Raw genomic sequence first — 23,449 nt, 5'->3', positions numbered from 1 at the left:
CTACTGTGGCAAACAGCAGTGAGACTACTCCCTTCACTCTTAGCAGGCTAAAATATTACATTTATTGCACATATAACTAACCCATAATTTTTTATATTTCTCAATGACCCCAGCAGCAGACAGCCCATGACTGCTTGCATGTAATCCCAACTGGCTAGAACATGTGGCCAGCAGGGACATCAGATTCTTCTCCCATCATGACTGCAATGACATGATCTGGCTTATATTTAAAAACATCATTCTGACTGCTGTAGTGATTAGACTTGGGGGTAGAACAGTAGAGCAAGAGTAGAAGCAGAGAGACCAGTTTGGATATCATTGAAGTGTTATTCCAAGTGAAAGATGACAGTGGCTCTGACATAGTGGTATCAGTGGTATCAGAAAAGAGGTTGGATTCTGGGTATAATTTGAAGATAGAGCCAATAGGATTTCCTGACTGATTTGATGTAGGGTGAGCAAGGAAGAAGTCAAGATTTCTGATCTGAGCAATAGGAAAGGAGGAACAATTTGAGGGGGAAAGATTAGAAGTTAAGTTTTGGATGTTTTATTTCAGAAATCCATTTGACTTCCAAGCAAAGATGTCAGTTGCTTGGATTGACACTTAGATATGTGCGTCTGTAGTTCTGAAAAAAGGTCTGGCCTGGAGATAGAATTTTTGGGAGTAGTCAGCATATAAATTGTATTTAAAGCTATGAGATTGGGTGAGATCACCTAGGAGTGAATAGAGATAAAGAAGAGGTCTGAGGACTGAGACCCAAAAGCACTCCAACATTTAATGTTCAGGGGCTGAGAAGGAATGATCAAAGATGACTGAGGAGGAGCAGCCAGTGGGGTATAAGGAGAACCAAGAGAGAATGGTGCCCCAGAAGCCATGAGCAGAAGGTATTTCCATAAGAAGTCATCGACTATTTCATACTTCTGAGAAGTCAAGCAGGATGAGTAGTAAAAATTCACTGTTGGATTTGGCAACACAGATGTCAGTGTTTACCTTAACAAGACCTGATTTTTTTTTTTTTTTTAAACAGCTACTGAATTGTTAGGACAAAAATATGTATTGGAACCAACTATTTAATAAATGGAACTATTAGATATTTCTTTTCACCTATGGGCTTTATGAAAACATTAATAAGATACAAATGGAGCCACAAATTTTGGGAATCTGCTTTAGAGGATCGTGCCGAGAATTTTAAGAGGGAAAAGCACCACTTGCCTTTTGTCTCTGCTGAAAGTTTGAGTTAGTAATTTTAAATCTGATCAGATCACGTGCAATTAATAAAATTCCCCTAATGAAAAAAGAAAGAAAAACTTATCGTATGAAACGTCAGTAGTGCATCTTTGCATGAATTTTTCTTCTTGCCTCCATAGGTATGGTCTGAATATGCGTTGCCTGGCAGCTCGGGTCAATTATAAGACTTTGATTATCATCTGCGCACTCTTCATTTTGGTCACAGTACTTTTGTGGAATAAGTGTTCCAGCGACAAAGCAATCCAGTTTCCACGGCACTTGAGTAGTGGCTTCAGAGTGGATGGATTAGAAAAAAGAGCAGCAGCATCTGAGAGTAACAACTATGTGAACCACCTGGCCAAGCAGTCTGAGGAGGCATTCCCTCAGGAACAGCAGAAAGCACCCCCTGTCGCTGGTGGCTTCAGTAGCAATGGGGGAAGCAAAGTGCTAGGGCTCAAATATGAAGAAATTGACTGTCTCATAAATGATGAACACACAATTAAAGGGAGACGAGAGGGGAATGAAATCTTTCTTCCATTCACTTGGGTAGAGAAATATTTTGATGTTTATGGAAAGATGGTTCAGTATGATGGCTATGATCGGTTTGAATTCTCTCATAGCTATTCCAAAGTCTATGCACAGAGAGCCCCTTATTACCCTGATGGTGTGTTTATGTCCTTTGAAGGCTACAATGTGGAAGTCCGAGACAGAGTCAAGTGCATAAGTGGGGTTGAAGGTTGGTATCTGCTCTACTGCATTTTTTTACCCTTATTATATTGGGGAATAAGAACCTATAGGTGTTAATTGTATAGCAAGTGCATACATAGCGTGCTTATAAGAGACCTTTTATCATGCTGACTTAGCAGGGAGGAACAGATTAAGTCTGCCTAGGACAGCTTTCTAGATGGTTTAAGGGTTGCAATAAGATCATACCTGATCAAATAGGATTATTCCATTAACCTACCTCAGAATCTAAAATTCTCACCAGTAAGACCAAGGCACAGCATCTCCAGAAATTTTATGTAAAAATATATAGTTGTTATTTGTAAAAGGAGATGGAAAAGGGACAGAGACCATTCAATGGACTCATCAATGTCCCAATACAGTCTCATTACCAGATTAGCCAGGTATCATCTCTGGATAGATGTTTAAAGTCCTCAGTACAATACAATACATACCATTTTCTCTGAGCTTATCCTGAACTCCTATAGTCTATCACCTGTTGTCTTTCATTGTCTTTCAAACTTGGGACCGTGGGGGTTCCTTATGAGTATATTAGTACAATTTAGAATTTGTACTTGAAACCCCATATTGATCAGAAAGCCAAATTGAATTTGACTTTTCATTTACTTACGATTTGTTAATTTAGTTCTCAGTTCTATTTACTAAACTTTGGGATTTTTTTTTTTTAAATCTTTCTTATGTTTAGAAAGTCATTTGCCACCTGACGATCAGCTCTTCATCTGTATTTTCTGTAATAGTTTTGTGGTTTTGTTTTTATATATATAACTTTAGTCCAGCTAAATTAATTTATGTTTTTGGTAAATGGTGTACAAGGTTTGGGTCTTACTTTAGACATTTTTCCTTAACATGTCTTGAATAATTTCTTTTCCCCACTGATTCATGATGCAATCTTTATCATTATATTAAAATATTTTGAATACTGGAGTATGTTTCTGGCCTCCTATTCCATTGATCCCTCTATCAATTCTTATACCAATTGCATATTTTCGTAGTTATCACCCATCTTTAATGAGATTGTATAAGCCTTTTATTAAATGAAAATAATTCTATTTGAATTTTGAAAAAAAATCTCCCTCTTGGAGAAGGAGTACAGAAGTTAAAAGTTTATTTGTAGCCTAGGTTTCTTAGCCTCTGTAGTCTCTAATGTCTTAAACTGTGTTGAAACTACATCAGAGGACGTACAGTTTTATAGGTGCCCAGTTTCTACTGGGACTAGAATTACAGATAAGAGTTTATCTCTCAACGCATATACCATGATGTAACAATACAATATTCTGCACAGTGGGGTATGATTGTATTTCCTATGTAGGAAATTACTAAAATAAACACTGATAACATTTCAAGGTTTTCCTTAGAACTTTATAAGAAATAATCCATTAATGAATTATTTTCAAGAATCTAATGTTTAAAATCTAATTCATTAAAAAATACTTGGTCTCAAGAATTTCATTTTAACATCAAGGATATGAAAGAGAATCACAAGCTATGTTTATACTTTAAGTTGCCTAGTCTTAACTGGCTTCCTACATGAATACTTTAACCATCAGATTACATACTTATTAGACCAGACCTTAACATTCTCTGCATGTATTTAAATTGTGTAAAACTTGAACGTGTGAAACAGGATTATGAAACATGACATCTATAGCTATGAGCAAAAGTAACACATAAAAAGTCAGTCCTTAAAAGGCAATCTACAACATTACATTGCTGTATACAAATAGTGAATGAGAGTGAATGAACACTTAATTTTGTTTTTCATATCTGGTTAATTTGGTACTATTTTTTAGTAATTATGAAAACAGCATAATACGGAAGCTCAAAATTTGCTGATAATCGTATAATATCCCTAGAAGTAAAACTGAAGAGTGGTGTTCAGAACAAACTTATAAATATCTGGACATAGTTATTTATTTTGTTTCTATTTTATAGGTGTACCTTTATATCTGGACATAGTTATTTATTTTGTTTCTATTTTATAGGTGTACCTTTATCTACACAGTGGGGACCTCAAGGCTATTTCTACCCAATCCAGATTGCACAGTATGGGTTAAGTCATTACAGCAAGAATCTAACTGAGAAACCCCCTCACATAGAGGTATATGAAACAGCAGAAGACAGGGACAAAACCAGCAAGCCCAATGACTGGACTGTGCCAAAGGGCTGCTCTATGGCTAGTGTGGCTGATAAGTCTAGGTTCACCAATGTTAAACAGTTTGTTGCTCCAGGTAAGTGATACATAATGTGTCTGCTAATTTTATGTTCATTTATGGCATCTGACTCTTCCTTAAAATTCTTTTTATGGTTTTAAAAAACACATTAGCAAACCCTTTATATTGCATATATAAATGGTGTCACCCAAATGAAATCCCTAAGAAAGGAACAGCCAAAAATCCAAGGTTATAAAAGGCATATTTACTGTGTGACAAGCCAAGCCATAGATTGAATATTAAGGTCCAGCTTACTGCCTGGTGTGCATCTCCTTCCAGGGATCTACATCCTGCAGGAGTGAAGTTCCTCAGTTTAATATTTCAGTATAGTATTTATTCTTTAACTTTTAAACTATTTTATAATAAGGTAGAAATTTTACTTTATAGAAAGGACCATCCTTTCCTTTGCCTATTTTTTACCAGTAGCTTTTAATTTTTTCAGGGTAATACAACATTATCCACTAGGCCTGCTTCCTATATTGAATTTCGTTAATGCACTAGATTGTCTCAAACTTCATATAAAACCATTTCATTAATAAAATCATTTATAAAATCAAATTAACTTTATGCAACATTTCCCCTTTTACTAAGACAGTATCATTAATTAGGATGTAATGCATTTTTCTCCACTAATCAATATCTATGAGAATTAATGAGTCCATTACTTAAAAAGACAATGAAATAATTTTAGTTAGCACCTCAGGCTTAAATTTTCTATGGAGAAATGTTATCAAAAACAGAACTCATTCCCCGCTCCTGCCAACCTTGTAGTTGGTAAATAAAAAAAGAAAAAAGGTTATAAGACCTCTTCTGTATTCTCTCCTTGTCCTTTATTGATGACTATGTAATTCACAGACCTTGAAAACCACAATACAGATCTACTCATTCTGGATGGCCTTAAGTAATGGATTTACGAGTGCTTAATACAGTGAAAATAATGGGTGACCTTTTGTTTTTATTCTATGACTAGAACTTCTTTTCTCCTATGGCATTCTGTGATATTCTATCCAGTACATAGAGCATCTTTGCTTGGCTGGGTAAGAAAGTATGTAGAAATGTTTAAGAATGTTTAGCTTGCAATACTTAAGAGGTTATTGCAGTAAGAAATGATTAGACTAAGCAAAAGGACATTTGGTTTGGGATGCACCCAAGGTGCTTATTTTTGCATTAATAATGTTGTCTGGATTAGAGTGGAAAACAACAGTCCTCATCTTGATCTCCTCAAGTGCTGGGAAGTTTTCTAGAACAATCTTTTGAATTCTGTTTAGAGCCATAGATTTCATGATACACTTTTAGATTCCCTGTGTAATACAAAAGATAGGTCCCCTTATACTAAATGAGGGACCCACACTTTAGCCCTTCATTCTGCAGCCAGTAGCTGGAGATAAAACTACTTCCTGAGGTGGTTTTAAGCATATAAAGGAGAGAACTCTGTCTGTGACAGTCACTCTGCCAGTGGGATACAAGCTACTTACAGTTGGAACTCCCTGCTGGAGGGAGTGTGCTAGCTGGGGTTCTTGTTCTCATATCCTGATTGTGCCTGGCATTGCATTTGATACAAATATATGAAGGAGAATGACTTGAAGTTACTTGGGAATTTTTGCTCATAGCAGGAGAAAGAAATCCCAGAGGTGAGTCTGTTTTATTAAGGCATGGGTATGGGAGATGAGGCATCTTAGAAGATATAGACCTCGTGGGAGATAAATCAGAGAATCACTTTTGAGAAGAAATTTGGACTCGTTCATAAAAGTATGGACCTAAGTAAGGTGAGACTCTGGATAACAAAGGCCTGAATGCTGTCAGCCTTTTACTTTTTCTTTTTTGGCCTTGAATTTTTTTCCTTGAAAAGGACAACATCATCTAGAGGAAAGAATCATAACATGGGTCTCCAGCATTGTTTTATTTATTGAATAATGTTTTGTTCCTCTTCCTAATTTTAAAATGAAACGAATTGAAACTTTCTACCTGTAGTATATTAAATTAAAGGAGCTTTCCCAAAGCACTCTCTTCACCTCATTTCCATGACCTCACTTTCTCCTTTCTCTGTAGCCATTCTTTCTCAGGCTTCTTGTGAGCTTCTCTTCTACCTGACCGTTATCTCTCACTATTCCTGGAGCTTCTGAGTAGGGCCTTGTCTCACTTCACATAGGTAAAACTGTTGATAAAATGAATGAGTGATAACAGTTTGTGTTGTATGTGAAAACACTGATTTAAAGACTACTCTTAAATGCTTATCATTCTTTGTTGCCTAAGGTATATGAACACATATCCAAAAAATAGACACTTGTAGTGACTCCTAGGAACTGCTCAGAGAGAGTAGGGGTCATGAAAACTTTACATTAGCAGATTTAAAGCAGGGGTCTCCAGATAGCTAACCTCCAGTAGAGCTCAGAGCCTTGCCTAGTACATTTCCGCAGTGGCTGCCACAACCACAGGCACATTTCATTTGCTACCATTCGTATCCTGAGTGATGCTGACAGTTTATTTAACTTCTCTGTACATCTATAAAATGATAATTAAAAGAACTATGTCAAAATTCTTTTCAAGATTATGATTTTTGGTAGATCGATTTAAATTGGGGATTGTTCTATGTGGCTCAGTAATCCCCTCTAGTGGTGTTAGGTTTTAGGAAAACTAATAGTGGTTTTTTAAAAGGTTACATCTCACAATATCACTCATTACTGAGTTCTTTGAACTAATCTGTTATGTTGAGACATTTCATTGGATTTGTATACATAAAGTGAAAATCAGAATGAGATTCTGAGAGAAAAATGAATACTTCTACAGTTTCCTCCCATTTGGACTTCTAAAGATGAGTCATTGTTACCCAGTTTGGTGAGAATGGATGTCATAGTTAATACTGTTGTCAGATTAATGAGGCATTACCCTAAGAATGAAAAAATAAGTAGTACTCAAGATAGTCTGTTCTGCTGAATATAATTTAATCTTGAGTGATTCATAAGTCAATGGAATCCTGCAGTGTTTCAGGGATGTTATACTGAGCATCAGATTCCATTTTACTATAGATGCAGGAAAATGCTAGAAAGAGATTGCATGTTCACATTTTTCCAGTTAAATGAATTTTTACTGTATTAGAAGTATACTTCTGAAATCACTTTTTAAAAAATCAAAGAGTCATTTGATGCATCAGTCTATCATGATGTTCTTGTTCTTTCCATAATTGTCTCATTAAATGAAGTAGTAAGAGCCTTGGTTCAATTATATCTACACTGGTAAAGTCCAATGTTAGGAGAGTTAAACGATCAACTAAAAATGCTAATACTCTCCAAACTAATCACACTGTGTATACTGTCATCAGTTCACATTTCTAATCTTTGTTCCTGGTGACACTAAAGATTTCCCCAAGGACAGCTCAAAGCAGATCTGATTCTATGACTATATTTAAGAAAAATAACTCTTCCACTAATTATTCACATGAGGATGCCGTTTCCAATACAATTTCTTTTTCACAGTTTTTGAACTTGGGTCCAGGAATCCTGGTTTCTAGTTCCTGCTCCACCACTAATTAGCTTTTGGCTTTGGGCAAACCTTTTAACCTTGCAAAACCTCCATATCTTCATCTCTAAAATGAAAGTGATATTTCCTGTTCTACCAGCCTCAGCAGATTACTGTAGCGATCAAAGGAGATAATACATGTGAATGTGTTTTGAAATTTTAAGCTCTATAAAGATCAAGATATTCATATTTGCCTTTAGTGTTATAAAATGTGTACAACATATATTTTTTGCTGCTGTTCTCACTGCCCCTGCTCTCTGGTTTAATGTGTTCAGTTTCTTTTCTTGGTAGATCTAGCCCAGCAGTATTCCAAAAGTCATCTTTCTGGGAGTTAGCCATCATGGCATTATACATATGCAAGAGAAATTTCCTATTTGATAATTTGCCAGATAAAACAGCTTTTACTATTTTATCAGCCTCTGAAGCCAGTGGCTTCAGAATAATAAGAATAATCACTATCATATTTTACTATGTTCAAAGCCACTATCTTTTTTTTTTTTTTAATTCTCACAATTACTTTGCAGAGTAATATTTTCTCTCTTTAACATATGAAGAAACCGAGACTCAGAGTATATTTATTGAACATCTCAAAGCTAGTAACTGTTAGAGTAAGAATTTAAACAAGTTTGGTTTTTTTAAAACTCCAAAGTCTGTGCTTCTCCCTCCACCTACCCTACTATCCCTCATTTTTTGTTAACTACAGGAGCCTCTTCCTTAATTTCCAGAAATTTTATTCACAATTCCAGCAAATATCTGAAAACAAACCTATCATTTTAAATATCAAATAGTGATTAAGAGCATGTAATGTAGAGCCATACTTGACAACCTGGGTTCAGATCTTTGTACCTTAGTCCTCTGTGTCTAAGTTCCTTATCTATAAAGTGAGAGTAATAATCACACTTACTCTGTTAATTTGTATGAGGATTAAATGAGTATAAAGCACTTAGAACATAGTAAATATTTATTAAATGTTAATTAAATAAAAATTTTTACATTCATGTATAGCCATTCTTTCCTTCTGTCCTCTCTCTTGCAATATTATGTGCTGAACCAGCTTGTGGCCATTTTTTTCATTTTACAGAATAGATGTACTAGAACAGTCATTGATTATTGATCAACCAGTGTTTGATCTAGAAAAGACAGTTTGATCAGCAGTTCCTTAGCCATTTGCTCTTAGCTCCCTAAATGTAAACCACACAGGCCAAACAGTAAGAGCCTGTGATGCTCACAAGCCATTACGGACTCACCAATTCTATCATTTGTGGTTAATTGAGTAATAATAATCATCATCTGACAAAATATCAAAGTGTTAATTTTGTACGATTAGTTGTTCTCAAGGATAAATTGCAGTTAACTTTTAACTACAAAGAGATTTTATTCTAACCAGACTTTGTTGGTATATTTTATCCTCTACAGAAACCAGTGAAGGTGTATCTTTGCAACTGGGGAACACAAAAGATTTTATTATTTCATTTGACCTCAAGTTCTTGACAAATGGAAGTGTGTCTGTGGTTCTAGAGACCACAGAAAAGAATCAGCTCTTCACTGTACATTATGTCTCAAATACTCAGCTAATTGCTTTTAAAGAAAGAGACATATACTATGGCATCGGGCCCAGAACTTCGTGGAGCACTGTTACCAGGGACCTGGTCACTGACCTCAGGAAAGGAGTGGGTCTTTCCAACACAAAAGCTGTCAAGCCAACCAAAATAATGCCCAAGAAGGTGGTTAGGTTGATTGCAAAAGGGAAAGGATTCATCGACAACATTACCATCTCTACCACAGCCCACATGGCTGCATTTTTCGCCGCCAGTGATTGGCTGGTAAGGAACCAGGATGAGAAAGGTGGCTGGCCAATCATGGTGACCCGTAAGTTAGGAGAAGGGTTTAAGTCTTTAGAGCCAGGGTGGTACTCTGCCATGGCCCAAGGGCAAGCCATTTCTACATTAGTCAGGGCCTATCTGTTAACAAAAGACCATATATTCCTCAATTCAGCTTTAAGGGCAACAGCCCCTTACAAGTCTCTATCAGAACAGCATGGAGTTAAAGCTGTGTTTATGAATAAACATGACTGGTATGAAGAATATCCAACCACACCTAGCTCTTTCGTTTTAAATGGCTTTATGTATTCTTTAATTGGGCTCTATGACTTAAAAGAAACTGCAGGGGAAAAACTCGGGAAAGAAGCGAGGTCCCTGTATGAGCGTGGCATGGAGTCCCTCAAAGCCATGCTCCCCTTGTACGACACTGGCTCAGGAACCATCTATGACCTCCGGCACTTCATGCTTGGCATCGCCCCCAACCTGGCCCGCTGGGACTATCACACCACCCACATCAATCAGCTGCAGCTCTTTGGCACCATTGATGAGTCCCCAATCTTCAAAGAATTTGTCAAGAGATGGAAAAGCTACCTTAAAGGCAGCAGGGCAAAGCACAACTAGAGCTCACAACCAAAATCATATTTCAGCCTCTGCTGTACACAAAAACTATGGGCCCTCCTCTCTCAGCAGAGCATTGGCACATATTAAAAGGTCGTAGACTAGGTTATTGTGGATGACATCAAAGTGATAAATGATCCTTTAAACCAGCCTTCTGAGATAACTGCATTCCATGGTTTGGATATTTAGAAATGTAGATGGAATTTAGAGCAGGAGAGTGTTTAGTCAGTGGGCTAAACAAAGATGTTTAACTTTGCCTTGCTCATCACCCTGTACAGTTCCACAGGTAGCCCAGTCCCTCTCGGTTTGGGAAAGCAAATGGTAAGTAGCTATTACTCGCCAACCGTCTAGCACTTACCTGAAAACTTAGTATGGGGTGCTTTTAAAATGTGATTATTTATGCTTATGTTGAAAGCAGACTTTAAAAAAATAATGTGCTGTAATACAGTAAATATTTACTTGTAGCCTGAATAATGGACTGTGTGCAACTTTTTTAAATGATTTTTTTTCCCTATAGATTAACTTCTTGGGGGCAAATGAGCGTTTGTTGCATTTGTTCAGTTTGTTTTTTACAGAGAATACTTTGAATTTATGGTTTTCTTGATGTGTAAATTAAAAACACTGTTCAGGCTTCACAGTTATGTCATGTAAGCACAACTAAAACAAAATATGTTGACTGCACAAGAAATTACAAAAATATTATCAGTTTTATGAAACTTGATCTACAATCAGTAAAGTTTTGATAATCAGTCTGTCCCTCCCCATTCCCCATTGTGATGGTTTTCTTGTCACTAGAATTTTATATTTCATTTCAGACTACACTCAAGAATTTTGTCTATTTGGCGGAGACATTTTTGGAACATTATTTGGGAAGTTTTATTATAGACCTAAATTTGGGGAAGAGCTAGTAATTTTGATAAGTCCACCACCACTACCCTTTTAGAATTTTTGCCCCCTTAAAGAAAAACACTAAGTGAAATATTACATACAAGAATTATAACAGGCTTTTTTCCTACTTAAATCATTCTTGGTCATCAACTTTCCAAACCGTTAACTCTGCTCATTATTCTTTTTCCTTGCAATTTTAATTTTACATTATTTCAGCTGTTGGATAGAAGTGATGCTACTGCATTTCCTGTACATGTGTGATCAGACCTTTATTTGGCTTTTTTATCTCACTATGTCTCATTACACCTATACCTATAGGCTTCCTAGCCCACATACCCTGGGCAATAATGTTTCAAGCATTAGGTCAGAACTGAGGGAGGTTGATTTTGCTATCTTTTGTTTTAGTGTATGACAATGCACTAAATCAATACTATAACTCGTAGAGATTGGAAATATAAAACCCCACAGTGCAGTTTGTCTATGACCTGTATTAAACGCCCATCACAACTCTATGTTGCCCACAAAACAGTTGTGGGTTATTAGGTTTCTCCCTAGCTTTTGACCTTTGTAGTTCTTATACATTAGATGTCCCAACAAGAATATGTGAATGCCTTCATTTTTATCTTCAGTTCTCAAAAATAAACTTTCCCGTTTTTACTTCATTGTATTTGTTATTATTTTAGAACGTTCCAGACTTCTGTCTTGTGTTTGCATACTGGTACTTCAGATTATGGGAATCAATGAAAACAGTATGGTACTGCTTCTGTGACAAATATCAGTGCCTTAAAAATGTGTCTGTCTTTTTCCACTGAAAAAGGAAAGACATTTTGATCTAGAAATGGCATTGCTAGTTCTTTGCTGTTGGTTTCACACTGCCTTCCACATTGCAACAGCAACTTGATTTTTCTTGTGATCCCAGAATTTTCTAAGCGAGTGAGTTGAACCTATAGCAGCACCATCAGTACAAACTACTGGTTCTCAAACTTTAGAATGCCTCAGAACCACCTGGGAGCTTATTGAAATACAGGTTCCAGGTATTCAGTAAATCTGCCTGTGTGCCATGGCAGTCTGCATTTTTAACAAGTGTTCAGGTGATTCTGATTCAGGCGATCTGGGGGCATACATGGAGGAACGCTGCCCAAGACCATCCATTGCATTTTGTTCCTAAACACCTATGGAGTTTTCTAGGGTTTAAAATCATGTAAAATGTTTACTTACTTTGAACTTAAAGAGAATGGGGAAGGTATTTTAAAGTTTTGCTTTGTTTCTTTAAATTTTTCTTTGTTTCAAGATTATGGGTATTAGTTTTTCACACTTATCGTGAGTTGGCTTTGATGTTGAATTAAATCTGTTGCCACTTCAGTTTTAAAACCAGCCAAAAGTTTCCAGATAAAGGTCAAGTTTGACCCTTTAACAGTTACTGTACATAAAGGCTTCATCCAAAAAACATCCAGTGTATGTGAGCAAATATAAAAATGACACACAAGCACAACTCTCCGGATGTGGCAGTCCTTTTTCTTTGTCAGTGTGCATACTTTCACTGAAAGCTGCTATTTTCATCCTTCTTGTAATTGTTTTTCTTGTTTTTCCTCCATTGTACATGTGGGTTATATACCATGTGTTAAATATGCAATAAAGTGTTTACTGGATGCCCTTCTGAAGGGTAGTCCTTTGTAAAGCTGTACAGACTTTGCAGTTTAAGCACAATGTGCACATGTTAGTTTTATATACAGCAAAACTTGATTTTTTGCAGATGGAAAGGTATTTTGTTTCTATACAAGGTAAATGGATTGTTTGTGCTTAATGTAAAGCTGCTTTATAAAATTGTAAAATAAAGTTTTTATCTTAAAAGGAATATACCTGGATATTTCTCTTTCTTTAATTATTCTAAGATTATTTGATCCCAGCAAGCAGATTTATGATCATCATTTCCTGTTCAGCTTGTGACAAATAGTCAGGCAACAAATGTTCGTTAAAAGTCCTATCAGGCCCTTTAAGACAACATGGGGAAGCCTATGTATCACATAGGCCTTAACCCTAGAAGGTTTAGTCTATAGGGGGAACACAATGTCTACAAAACAGTTTCAGAAAATTAAAATGTTGAATTGTGTGGTCAGTCAGAGAAAGCATTATAGAAATAGAGCCTACGCAGTGGTTTCAGCCCTGAGTACCAGGTAGAAGAAGAGGAGGAGTAACATGAGGAAAAACAGGGTGTCATGCCAGCTGTGAAGAATGCCTTTCCCATGTTAATTCAGGCTGGAAACTATTTTTATCTGACTTAGATTTACTTGAAAGTTGGTCCTTCCTGTATTTTCTCTACTTGCCTCTTCTCTGGAATAATAAGCATTATTTAATCTCTCCCCTCACCCTTCTCAGAGAGTAATGATTTAGGCTGCCAAATACATATAAAACCAGAGACCAGTCTGGCGTCTGGCTTCTGGCTTCATGTTGTGTTTCATTGCACATTATTTTTGTTATAAACATTCTGTAGCATTTATATAATGGAATTCCAATAGATCACCAGTTTTTTCCAGCTGTTGGGTACATACATTTTGACAAGCTGCTAATCTCCGTTCTTGGCCTCTTTTCCTTCTCTGTCATCCTCAGTTAGGAAACAGCCCTAAGGGTGCAAGCAGTTCTTGGTCTGGATGAGGTCTCTCAGGCTGCTCTTGCTTTGATTTTGCTGTTTATAGCCAAACTTAATACATTAGCCATTCTGCTATAGCACACTGAACATCACATATTTGTCTCCCCATTGCCCTTGAGAGGGGACAGACCCTCCATGCCACAGAGGACTTATTCCACAGTCTGTTGAGCTCTCCTTTCCTGGGGATGCCTCCTTCATATTCACAGGCCTCTGATGGCCATGTGACCCTGCCTCATCTGGCCATGACTGTTAGACCAGGGGCGAGTCAAGTCACTCAAGCTGAGCCAATCAATCTTTTCCCCAGGAATCTGAAATTGGGATGGGTGAAAAAACTGAAGCAGAGACACAGTGAAAAATCAAAGATGAAAACAGTATCTTGACAGTGCTCCAGGCCCCAGATCCAATGCATTTCTGAGGCCAGCTGCATTCCACTGCTATTCCATGAGATACCACTGTATCTTTAGGATAAATTCCTCTGTGTGCTAAGTTGGCTGGATTTGATTTTTGTTACTTAGAACTAATGAGCCCTAATTCATAACACAATATCTCCATTACAGAGGAAAATGTAATGTAAATTCTACATTTTCCTCCAATCTGGACCACTGTATTTGCTAGGGTCACCATAACAAAATACTACAGACTGAGGGGCTTAAACAACATAAGTTTATTTTCTCACAATTCTGGAGACAGAAGTTCAAAGTCAAAGTGTCAACAAGTTTGGTTTCTTCCAAGGCCCCATTCCTTGGGGCACAGATGGCTGCCTTCTTCCTGTGTCCTCTGTGTATTGTCTGTGTCCTTATAAGGACATCAGTCATACTGAATTAGGGCCCCTTTATATAACATCATTTTTCCTTAATTACCTCGTTAAAGGTCCTATCTTGAAATAAGGTCACAATCTGAGATTCTAGGAGTTGGGGCATTTTAGGGAGACACAGTTCAGCCCATGAGAACCACTCTTCACTCTTAAGTACACAGAAACTGAACTAGCCAGGGTTGCCATTCAATTTGTTGATAATCAAGGCCAAACCTCAGAGGTCTCTAGGGACCATTAGGTGGGCAGAAATCTAGACTTGGGACTCGGGAGACAGGGCTCCCCAGCTCTGCCACTGGAGCATCAGGAACTTCCTTCACCCCATGGGCTTCCATTGCCTCATAAGTCCAATTAAAGAGAACGAATTGATCTTAACAGTTTTTATAAACAAAATATAACCACTAAACTTAAGCAGTGGCATTAAAAAATATATATATAGGCATCGACATCAGCTGCTAGATTTTTATTCTTCCTGCCACGTGCCATTTCCACCAGCCCATTCTGAATACCAAACTCTAAGGTATTAAAAATATATATATATAGCTATAGAGTATATTAAAATAGCAAGTTGTGGTGAGATTTGTTTAATGACTTTTAAAAATCTCAAGTCTGCATTATTGTAAATGTTACAGTTAACAATACAGCGATAAAATATTGATTTTCATTTTACCAACTCATTAAGGATGTCAAATTGAAAATGGATGTGAATTTAAATGTTGTATGGGTGATGAATTTCAATGTTTGCTGCTCACTTTCTGATGAAATGAGATACATTTACCATCTGGTAAGCATGATTGGTAACTTATGTGTGTGCGCTACATTTCCTGAATGTCAAGTAGCAGCAACACTAATTTTGCTCACCCTTTCCCAGGAGTAGAAGGATGTTGTAAAATGATAGGACTGCGAAGCAAACCACTGAAGAGCAGTAGCAGAGAACAACAAAAGGGGATGGAAAAAGCCCAATGAAGTATCAGAAATAGAGCAGGCCACGAACAGACTCATGGTAAACAGATCTTATTAGGCAACCCCAAGCTCACAGAATCTAAGCTCACCACCTGGAAGAGCCGGTACCTTCCTACAATTCTGTGCTGTTTCTCATCAGCACCTGGTAAAACCACAGAGATATGAATGGCTGCCCCGTTTCAGTTTAGAAAACCTAGTAAAAACAGTTCATCTCTTTGGGGACTAGAGAAGAAATAAATCCCTAGGGCTAGGTGGGGGTGGGGAGTCTTGGCAAAAGTGCATGATCTTAATCTAATGCCTGTTATTCTGTCTTCCTTTTTATCACCAGTGAAATGAAATCCGTGCGATTTAATTGAACATAGAGTGGGAGGCCCCAAACTAATTCTCAAACCCATCAGTAGCATGGCAAGACAATCAGGGGAGTGTGTCTTCCCAACTCCTGCAGGCAACCTAGAGAGGCGCTAGCTTCATCTGGAAATATTCACCACGAGATATTACCCAAGCAACTTCTTATGGGCTCGAATAAATATTCAGTGTTCTTAGTGTCTGGGCACAGCAAACTATGGTTCTGTATTGGCGTTTCTTGATAATCCTTGTTTAAGAACAGGGAGAGGAAAAAAGCACCCTTGTAAGAGCTCCCCAGGCTAAATCTCATTTACAACTCACCTACTCCAAGTCTGACTCTGGTAGTAGATGAGAAAAGGAAATGCTGTTTAAGTAGCTTGTTCCAGGTCATGCAATTCTTTCCCCTTAATATTATTGAACATCTTTCTACTAATCATGTGCTACCTGCCAAGACACAGAAGATGAGAAGGTCCTGTTCCTGCCCCAAGTCACAGCCTGTAGTGCTCTTCCTCTGGTAGGCTTTGGGTACCGGCTCTTCCAGGTGAGTAGCCTTCCCTTTCCTGAATCAAAGACCAAGCAATGATGTTAACACTCACAGCTAAAGTGACCAAGGGCCCCCAGTTGAGCTCTTACAAAAAAAACTCCACAAGCATTCTTTCTAATTCTGGAAATACGATGTGAACTTTACAGATGAAAAACAAACTCGGAGCAATTAAACAACTTGCCAAAGGTCATTCAGTTATTTGACAAGCCAAGGCCTGGAAGCCAGGTATGTCTGACCCCAGATTCCATGTTCTGAACCATTGTCCCCAAGCAGTAATAGCCAAGATCTACCATTTCCTGACTCCGCCCCAGGGAGTCCTGCGCAAGGTGCTCAACCAGGGATGCAGATATCAGCCCCCAGTGCTCTCCCACATCCGCCAAATGAGAAAATGAGTCCATTTCATCTGTGGACTCTATATCAGATCCGTTCAAATTGGTACTTGCTCCACTAAATGATTAAAAGAGCCCAGATTAGGTAGTTTTTCAACAATCAAATCTCCTTTGGCGTGGGCCCCATTGCTTCAGCATCCCTGGACCCGTCTTTTTATGTTTGGTTTGGGATGACCCAGCATCACAGCCCCTCTGTAGCCCCTCCAACATCCTCTTGCTGTTTATTGTCTTCCCTCATGGACTTGCAAAAGCCATATTTATTACAGAGTAAAGTGCTGTGCTTGTGTATGTATGAATGCACACACACGTGTGTATGTGCAGAGAATATCTGTGGGGGTTTTCAGCGGTTTTCCGGGGCTCTGTTGTGTGTTGTGGCTGTGGTGTTGTGTGTGAGTGTGCCCGGCCCCTCGATAAGCCGGAGAAGTAACAGATTCAGGAGGCACACATTTTTTATTCTTGGCTATGAAAACGAAACATGTTTAAAATATTACCAATTCCAAATTAGAGTTGGAATGAATGAGATTCTAAAGATTCCTGTCATTGTTTTACTTTATCCTCAGCATGGTTCTAGGGGACCAGTGGCGTGGGCATCTCCTTCTAGTGGAGGAGCAGAGGCGTGCATGTGTGGTGACTTTCCGGGGGCAGTGTGCTGGTGGCAGAGCTGAACCGAAACCCAGACCTCTGGACTTGCATCTTAAGTCTCTTCATCACGCTGCCCTTACATCCTATATGGGAGCATAGAAAGGAGCCTCCACAGAGGGCGCTGCCTGGTGAGGACCCAGGCAGGGCCTCCCTTGCCTTGTCTCCTTTGGCCCTGAGCTTGGCATGAAAGGGAGGTTGGGGGACACTTCTCTCTTGGTTTCTGTTCATCTATGGTTATCAGTTCTCCTCTATCTTATCACATCTAAGCTCTCCTGGTGGTACAGAAGGAAGTGACCCAGAAAACCACCCAAAGGTCTGCCTACATGTTGCCCAGTCACCTTGTTTAAAGCTGGATTTTATCTAAAGAAAACACATTTTAAGGAAAAAAAAATACTCTATCTTAAGGTGCCCATTACTTCGTAAACTTTAAGACAGTTTTGTTTTATTCCCAAGGAAAACTCAGGCTGAGTCTACCCCGCTGAGTGGCTCCCCAGGCTTTCATTTTCTTGTAGCCATGAGAAGGGCTGCATCACGTTGGTGGTGACTGACCCATTGCTCACCAGCTGTGCGAGGTGACTCCTCTGGTTGTGTGGACACAGGGTTGCAGGGGCAGGAGTGTAGGTGGAGTGATCATTGCAGGAGCCCCAGTGAGGGGAGGGTGGGCAGGACTGAGGTGGGGTGGTGAAATGTGATTGGATGAAGAGCAACAGCAGAGCCAATGGGCTGGTTGTGCAGAGGGATAACGAGGAATCAGAGCAGCTCCTAGGTACAAATGGCAGGAGGGCCACTGGCCAAGATGGGAAGTATGGATATTCTCACAGAGGTCTTTTGAAGACTGGGTCCCCTCCTGGGCCTAAGAAGAGTACCTTTTCCAAGGCTATTTGAAGGTATGAGGAGGAAAAAGAGGTGGTGTGTGTGTGTGTGTGTGTGTGTGTGTGATGGAGAGAAGAGACATGGGTTTATCTGCATCTTCTTAATGGAGGGTGCCAGAGTGATGGCTTCCAGCCTAACCTTCCCTCAGCTGCTCTGCTTTTCCCAAGACCTGGGTTTCCATTCGCATCTCTCTTCACAAAGAAATGTTCCACCTCTCAGGGAGCCCTGGGTATATTCTGTTCTTGCAACATAAAGAGCCCAACTAAACAAACAATTCTAACACCCCCTCCCCAAACTCGTGAAGTCCATTTCTGTCAGAAACAAAGGCTATGCAAACATATGAAGTGAGATACTGTGATAAGGAGCACCCTGGAGGCTGCCTTAGCTGGGTGGTCAGGGGGGCTTTACCGAGGAGATGAGATCCTCGGAGCTGATGACTAAATGAAGAGAAGCCAGCCTCAAGAAAAATCAGGAAACAGAGTCCCAGGCAGAGGGAATGGAAGTCAAAGGCCCCAGGGTGGTGCTCAGCCGTTCGAGAAGGTCTCAATGTGGAGTAGAGTGAGTGATGGGGAGAGGATCAGAACAAGAGCCAGGCTGCAGTGAAGGCAGGCACTTCCTGTGGGCTTTCTGGGCCTGGTGAGGAATTTAGATTTGTTTTTTGGGCAATGGGAAACTATTGGAGAGTTTTAAGCATCTGATTGTTATTCTAAAACAATGTCTCTGCTGGCTATGTAGACAGGATTGATTACAGGGAGCAGGGGTAAAATCCCATTGGTGAATCAAGTGGCCACTGAGCAAATCTCCTGGGCAAACCTGCAAGGAGACAGAATTAACAGAAAACCGAGAGAAGTCAGGAAAATCACGCCCAGCTACAGTCATTTCAATGGACAGAAGAATCCGTGTGCATGCTGGAATGACCCAGAAGAAATGCCAGGCTGTCCTCGGTTCTCAAAGAACAATTCCAATTCTCAGATGAAGAAACGAATTTGGATCTGAGGACAGGACTCCTGTCCTTACCCCAAGCCCACCGCATAGCCAGCCCCCCGCCGAGTTGTCCTCCACACTTACCGCTCCAGAAAGCCATTCCAGAAATCAGATTGAGCGCTGGGGCTAAGCTACGATTCCAGTCAAAATGCACACTAAACCATCAGCTATTTTTATCATCTACACTTTGGTGTGAATGGAGAGACCAGATCTTTTTTGGAGAGTGGTTTGCTGGGAGGCAGCACAGCCAGGGGACACTGGGGCCAGGGAAGGAGGAGGGTGAGGGAGACCTGTGTGGCCCACGCCACCCTGGCCCAGTGTCCTCCCTAGCTGACTGCACCTCCAAGTTCCAATGTTTATCTCATTCTCTGGCTCTGTGTCCTTCAAAGCAGTCTTTTAATGGGTGGAGGAAGTCGTTAACGGAAGGCTTTCTCTCTGGTTCACAAAATCACTCACTTTGCCTTGCTGCCTTAAATCAGTGCATCCAGCCCTCTAGTGACAGCTCAGTGCCTGTCTGTGCTCTAAGCAGATCTCACAGCGCATTAATATATTTAATTACCAGCTGAATTAAAGTAGAGTGAGAGGAAAAGGTGAGCAGAACTCAGCCCTGGGTCTCTCCTTTGCTGATTGTACAAAATTTCTCCGGGGATCATCGGAGACGCCCTCCTCACCTAGCTAGGCCTCTTTCAGAAGAGATGGGGAGACCCTTTGGAGAACTCTATGAAAACCAGGGATTCTCTCACCAGAAAAAAGTGCTCAGAGAAATCTAGATACATTTCAGGACTCATAGTCCCTGCCCACAATTGTGGCGCCTCCCCGTGACCTGAATTTTATACAAAGATCTGGAGAGGGTCCTTGAACCCCAAGTGACAAATCACCATATTGTTTATATTAAAAAATATAAACTCACAAGCCTTCAGAGATCTGGCAGCTAAAATATTGTAAAATTTTAACCGAGTCAGTGGGTAATAAGGAATGGTGGGGACTGTGGCTAAAATGAAGTATTTAAAATTATTTCACAAATTAAATTATCACTAGATGGACCAAACAAAATATACCTTTAGACTAAATTTAACTCATGGGTAACATATATTGTCTTAGAATTTTCTAGGTATTTCTTTTATACCTGCCTCTACCCGCTAACTGATAATGAGATCAACCGATTACCTAAGCCAAATCATCCCCTCTAGAGCATAAGCCTATTTCTTCTCAGTCTTACCCGGTAAGACTTTCTCAACTTTTTCCTCCATGCTGTTGCCAGTTCTTCCAGGGCTCTGCTCAGCTCCAAGGCCCAAGTTAAGCAGCACCTCGGCCATGAAGCATCCTGACAGCCAGAGCTACAAGTGCTTCCTGAGCCCCCTGACTCGGTTGTGAACACCCATTCCCTGAGCCAGTGGTTCTCAACCAGGAGCGATTTCGCCCCCTTGGGAACATTTGGTAATGTCCGGAGACATCTCTGATGGTCACGATTTGGGGGAGGGGTGCTACTAACATCTAGGAAGTAGAGGCTAAGGATGTTGCTAAACATCTGACAACGCACAGGATGGCCCCCACAGCAAAAAACTGTCTGGCCCAAATGTCAATATGCCAACGTAGAGAAGCCCTCGTGTGAGCTGGCTCTGAAGGAGCTCCTTGAGGGCAGGGCAGTGATCGTTTAATGCTGTGCCCTCAGGCCTATGACAGAGGGTCTGGCACATAGTAGGCACTCAGCTTGAGCCTGTCGATGAGGTGAGCCTAAAGAGAAAGATTCCATCTCAGCCCCAAATAGTGCACAGCTGAGTCAGGTGACCCCATGCACACTGGTTCTCCTCCACGTACAAGACAACTCAACCAAGGCTGAAGACCGTGAAGTGAGTTTGCCAAGAGGGGCTTCACGAGTTTGGGGAGGGGGCGTTAGAATTGTTTGTTTAGTTGGGCTCTTTATGTTGCAAGAACAGAATATACCCAGGGCTCCCTGAGAGGTGGAACATTTCTTTGTGAAGAGAGATGCGAATGGAAACCCAGGTCTTGGGAAAAGCAGAGCAGCTGAGGGAAGGTTAGGCTGGAAGCCATCACTCTGGCACCCTCCATTAAGACGATGCAGATAAACCCATGTCTCTTCTCTCCATCCCACACCCCGCCCCACCTACCTTCATATAGACTTTCTTGTTTACCCTTGACCTAAACTCCTATCAGAACCAAATTATCTGTTAGGCAAAGCACCTAGGGCCCATGAAATGTTTTAATTTTAATTCTCTTTTTAACCAGAAAAACAAAAGAATATAATAATAATGACTCTAGCCAAGATTACATTCATTTTTATACCAACACAGCCATGTTACATTTAATGCTATATTTTTATGGAGAGAGGGGCCTGCCCCCAAAGGCACTTCCCCTCACCCCCTCCCAGCCCCTCCACACCATGATCTCTCAGGTACAGCTCCCACCACAAACCTTGTTTCTTAATGAAATTTTCAGAGAATCCACTGGAGACATTTTGAATACAAACATGTAACTAGGAAGTATGCTGACTTTGATGAATTTTTCTTGGGAAAGGGTTTTCCGGAATAGACCCCATTAAGTCAATTTAATTCCTTCATCAATTTTCTATAAAGCTCAGTTAAGCTATTTCCAATTTTTTTGCTCTTTCATTTCGACTTGACTGAAAGTATTTTCATTGGGACCAATTCTTTTCACTTAAATTGTATATCAGAAATTTCGTTCATAGATCAAGTTTTTGTCAATATCAAATTTCACTGATGATAGCTTCTGTCATGGCCGGTTTTCTTTTGTGAACTTTATTTCTACCAAATCCATTTCCTGGGGTCAAATTTCATTCTAAATGTTGTCAAGAACATTCGATTCTTTCATAAATTCTAGTAGATAACAACCTAATTGAGCCATCTTAGTTTATCTATGCATCGGATAAAAGACTTTAGAGTTAGTAACTATTTTCCTTAGCTTAAACCACAAGAAAACTGTGACTACATTTCTGAGGTGGAGAGGAAGGGTGAGGCGGGAGGGGAGGCAGAGGACAGAAGAGAGAAGTAGAGCAGCGCCCCTCAGGTGCTGAGTGCACGTCGGAGGTCAGGATGTCCTGGGACGGAGGCAGGAATCAGAGGGAGGATCGAAATGTTCTTCCCCGGTCCAGTTTATCTTTGTCTACTCTTATCTTATGCCACATCACTTGATCACCCTTGGGTCGACTGTGGGTAAGAGGAAGCATGTATTATGAAATACCATGGCCTGGAGCTGCCACTGAGTCAACGGCCGGGGCAAGCCATTGCTCCTTTGGAAGGAGGGAAGGCATGAAACCAGGGGCCTTGGGCCATGGGCAGAATATTTCCATCTGGACAGTTCTCTTCGTGTCATCAAGCACTTCCACGTATATTATTTCCCAGGATTTCTAAACTTCGCTGTGAGGCAAGCAGTATCACCTTTGATTTAAAGATGATAAAGGAAGATAAGGTGAGTGAAGTGGGTCCTCTTGTTTCAGACCCAGGATTTCCCCATTACGCCTCACAGCCTCTCAAAGGAAGGGGCGTAAGGCATCTGCATAATATGTTACAGTTGGCAGAGGTCTTCTGCTTGCTCCTAAGATTTCTGGGGCTCAGAACAAGAGTACAAATGGAGGCCCCGCTACCATATGTCTACATATTTAAAAGTTATTAATCAGGCTCACAAGCCCTTAAAAGAAAAATTTCTTCTCCCCCTACCTTGACAAATATACCTTAATAATAACAAAATTGAAAAATACTGTTTTTCATATGACTAAAAACTGGTTTTTATACGACTGAAAGTAAAATATCAAAGATGACAGCAATTAATCATTACTAGGTATGTCTGAGTGTTCTATTGATGAGCTAGTGATGTTTGAAAGAATAAAAATACATGTAACTGATATATTATTTCTTTTTTTCATAAAATCTGTCTCTATTCCAACGAAATTCCTAATTATGTTGTTATAACAAAGATTTTTACAAAACTTTTGTTCTATTGGCGGAAAATGCCAAGTTAGACAATCTCTCTGAGTTCTCAGACAGTTTTGCTTTAAATTCTATATGGAGAAACTAGTTTTCTGAGACAATAGCAAATGGAATTATCAATAGCTTCCTTAAAGCAGTACTTAGATTCAGAAGTGAACCATAAATTTTATGTATCATGTTCAAACACTGTAATGAGCTTATAGATGATAACTTATTATTACAGGAAATGTTATATAATGTTTTAATTTTCCCACACAAATTTCCA

At 39.7% G+C, this 23,449-nt stretch overlaps 1 protein-coding gene across 3 annotated transcripts in view; it reads left to right on the top strand.

Annotated features, from left to right (window-relative positions):
- GLCE (glucuronic acid epimerase) overlaps positions 1-12,872 on the top strand; it is a 91,600-nt gene extending 78,728 nt beyond the window's left edge. For all 3 annotated transcript variants that reach the window (XM_011385807.2, XM_011385795.2, XM_011385798.2), the window contains 3 exons: positions 1,366-1,961; positions 3,952-4,197; positions 9,112-12,872. In XM_011385807.2, the coding sequence (XP_011384109.1) occupies positions 1,379-1,961; positions 3,952-4,197; positions 9,112-10,136 (1,854 nt within the window). In that variant the 5' untranslated portion in view covers positions 1,366-1,378 and the 3' untranslated portion in view covers positions 10,137-12,872. The remainder of the gene's footprint in view (positions 1-1,365; positions 1,962-3,951; positions 4,198-9,111) is intronic.
- Positions 12,873-23,449: the final 10,577 nt, after the last annotated feature.

The sequence above is a fragment of the Pteropus vampyrus genome, unplaced genomic scaffold, assembly GCF_000151845.1.
Source record: "Pteropus vampyrus isolate Shadow unplaced genomic scaffold, Pvam_2.0 Scaffold15, whole genome shotgun sequence".
Taxonomy (NCBI): domain Eukaryota; kingdom Metazoa; phylum Chordata; class Mammalia; order Chiroptera; family Pteropodidae; genus Pteropus; species Pteropus vampyrus.
The sequence above is the reverse complement of the archived record's forward strand: the minus strand, read 5'-3'. Positions and strand labels throughout refer to the sequence as shown.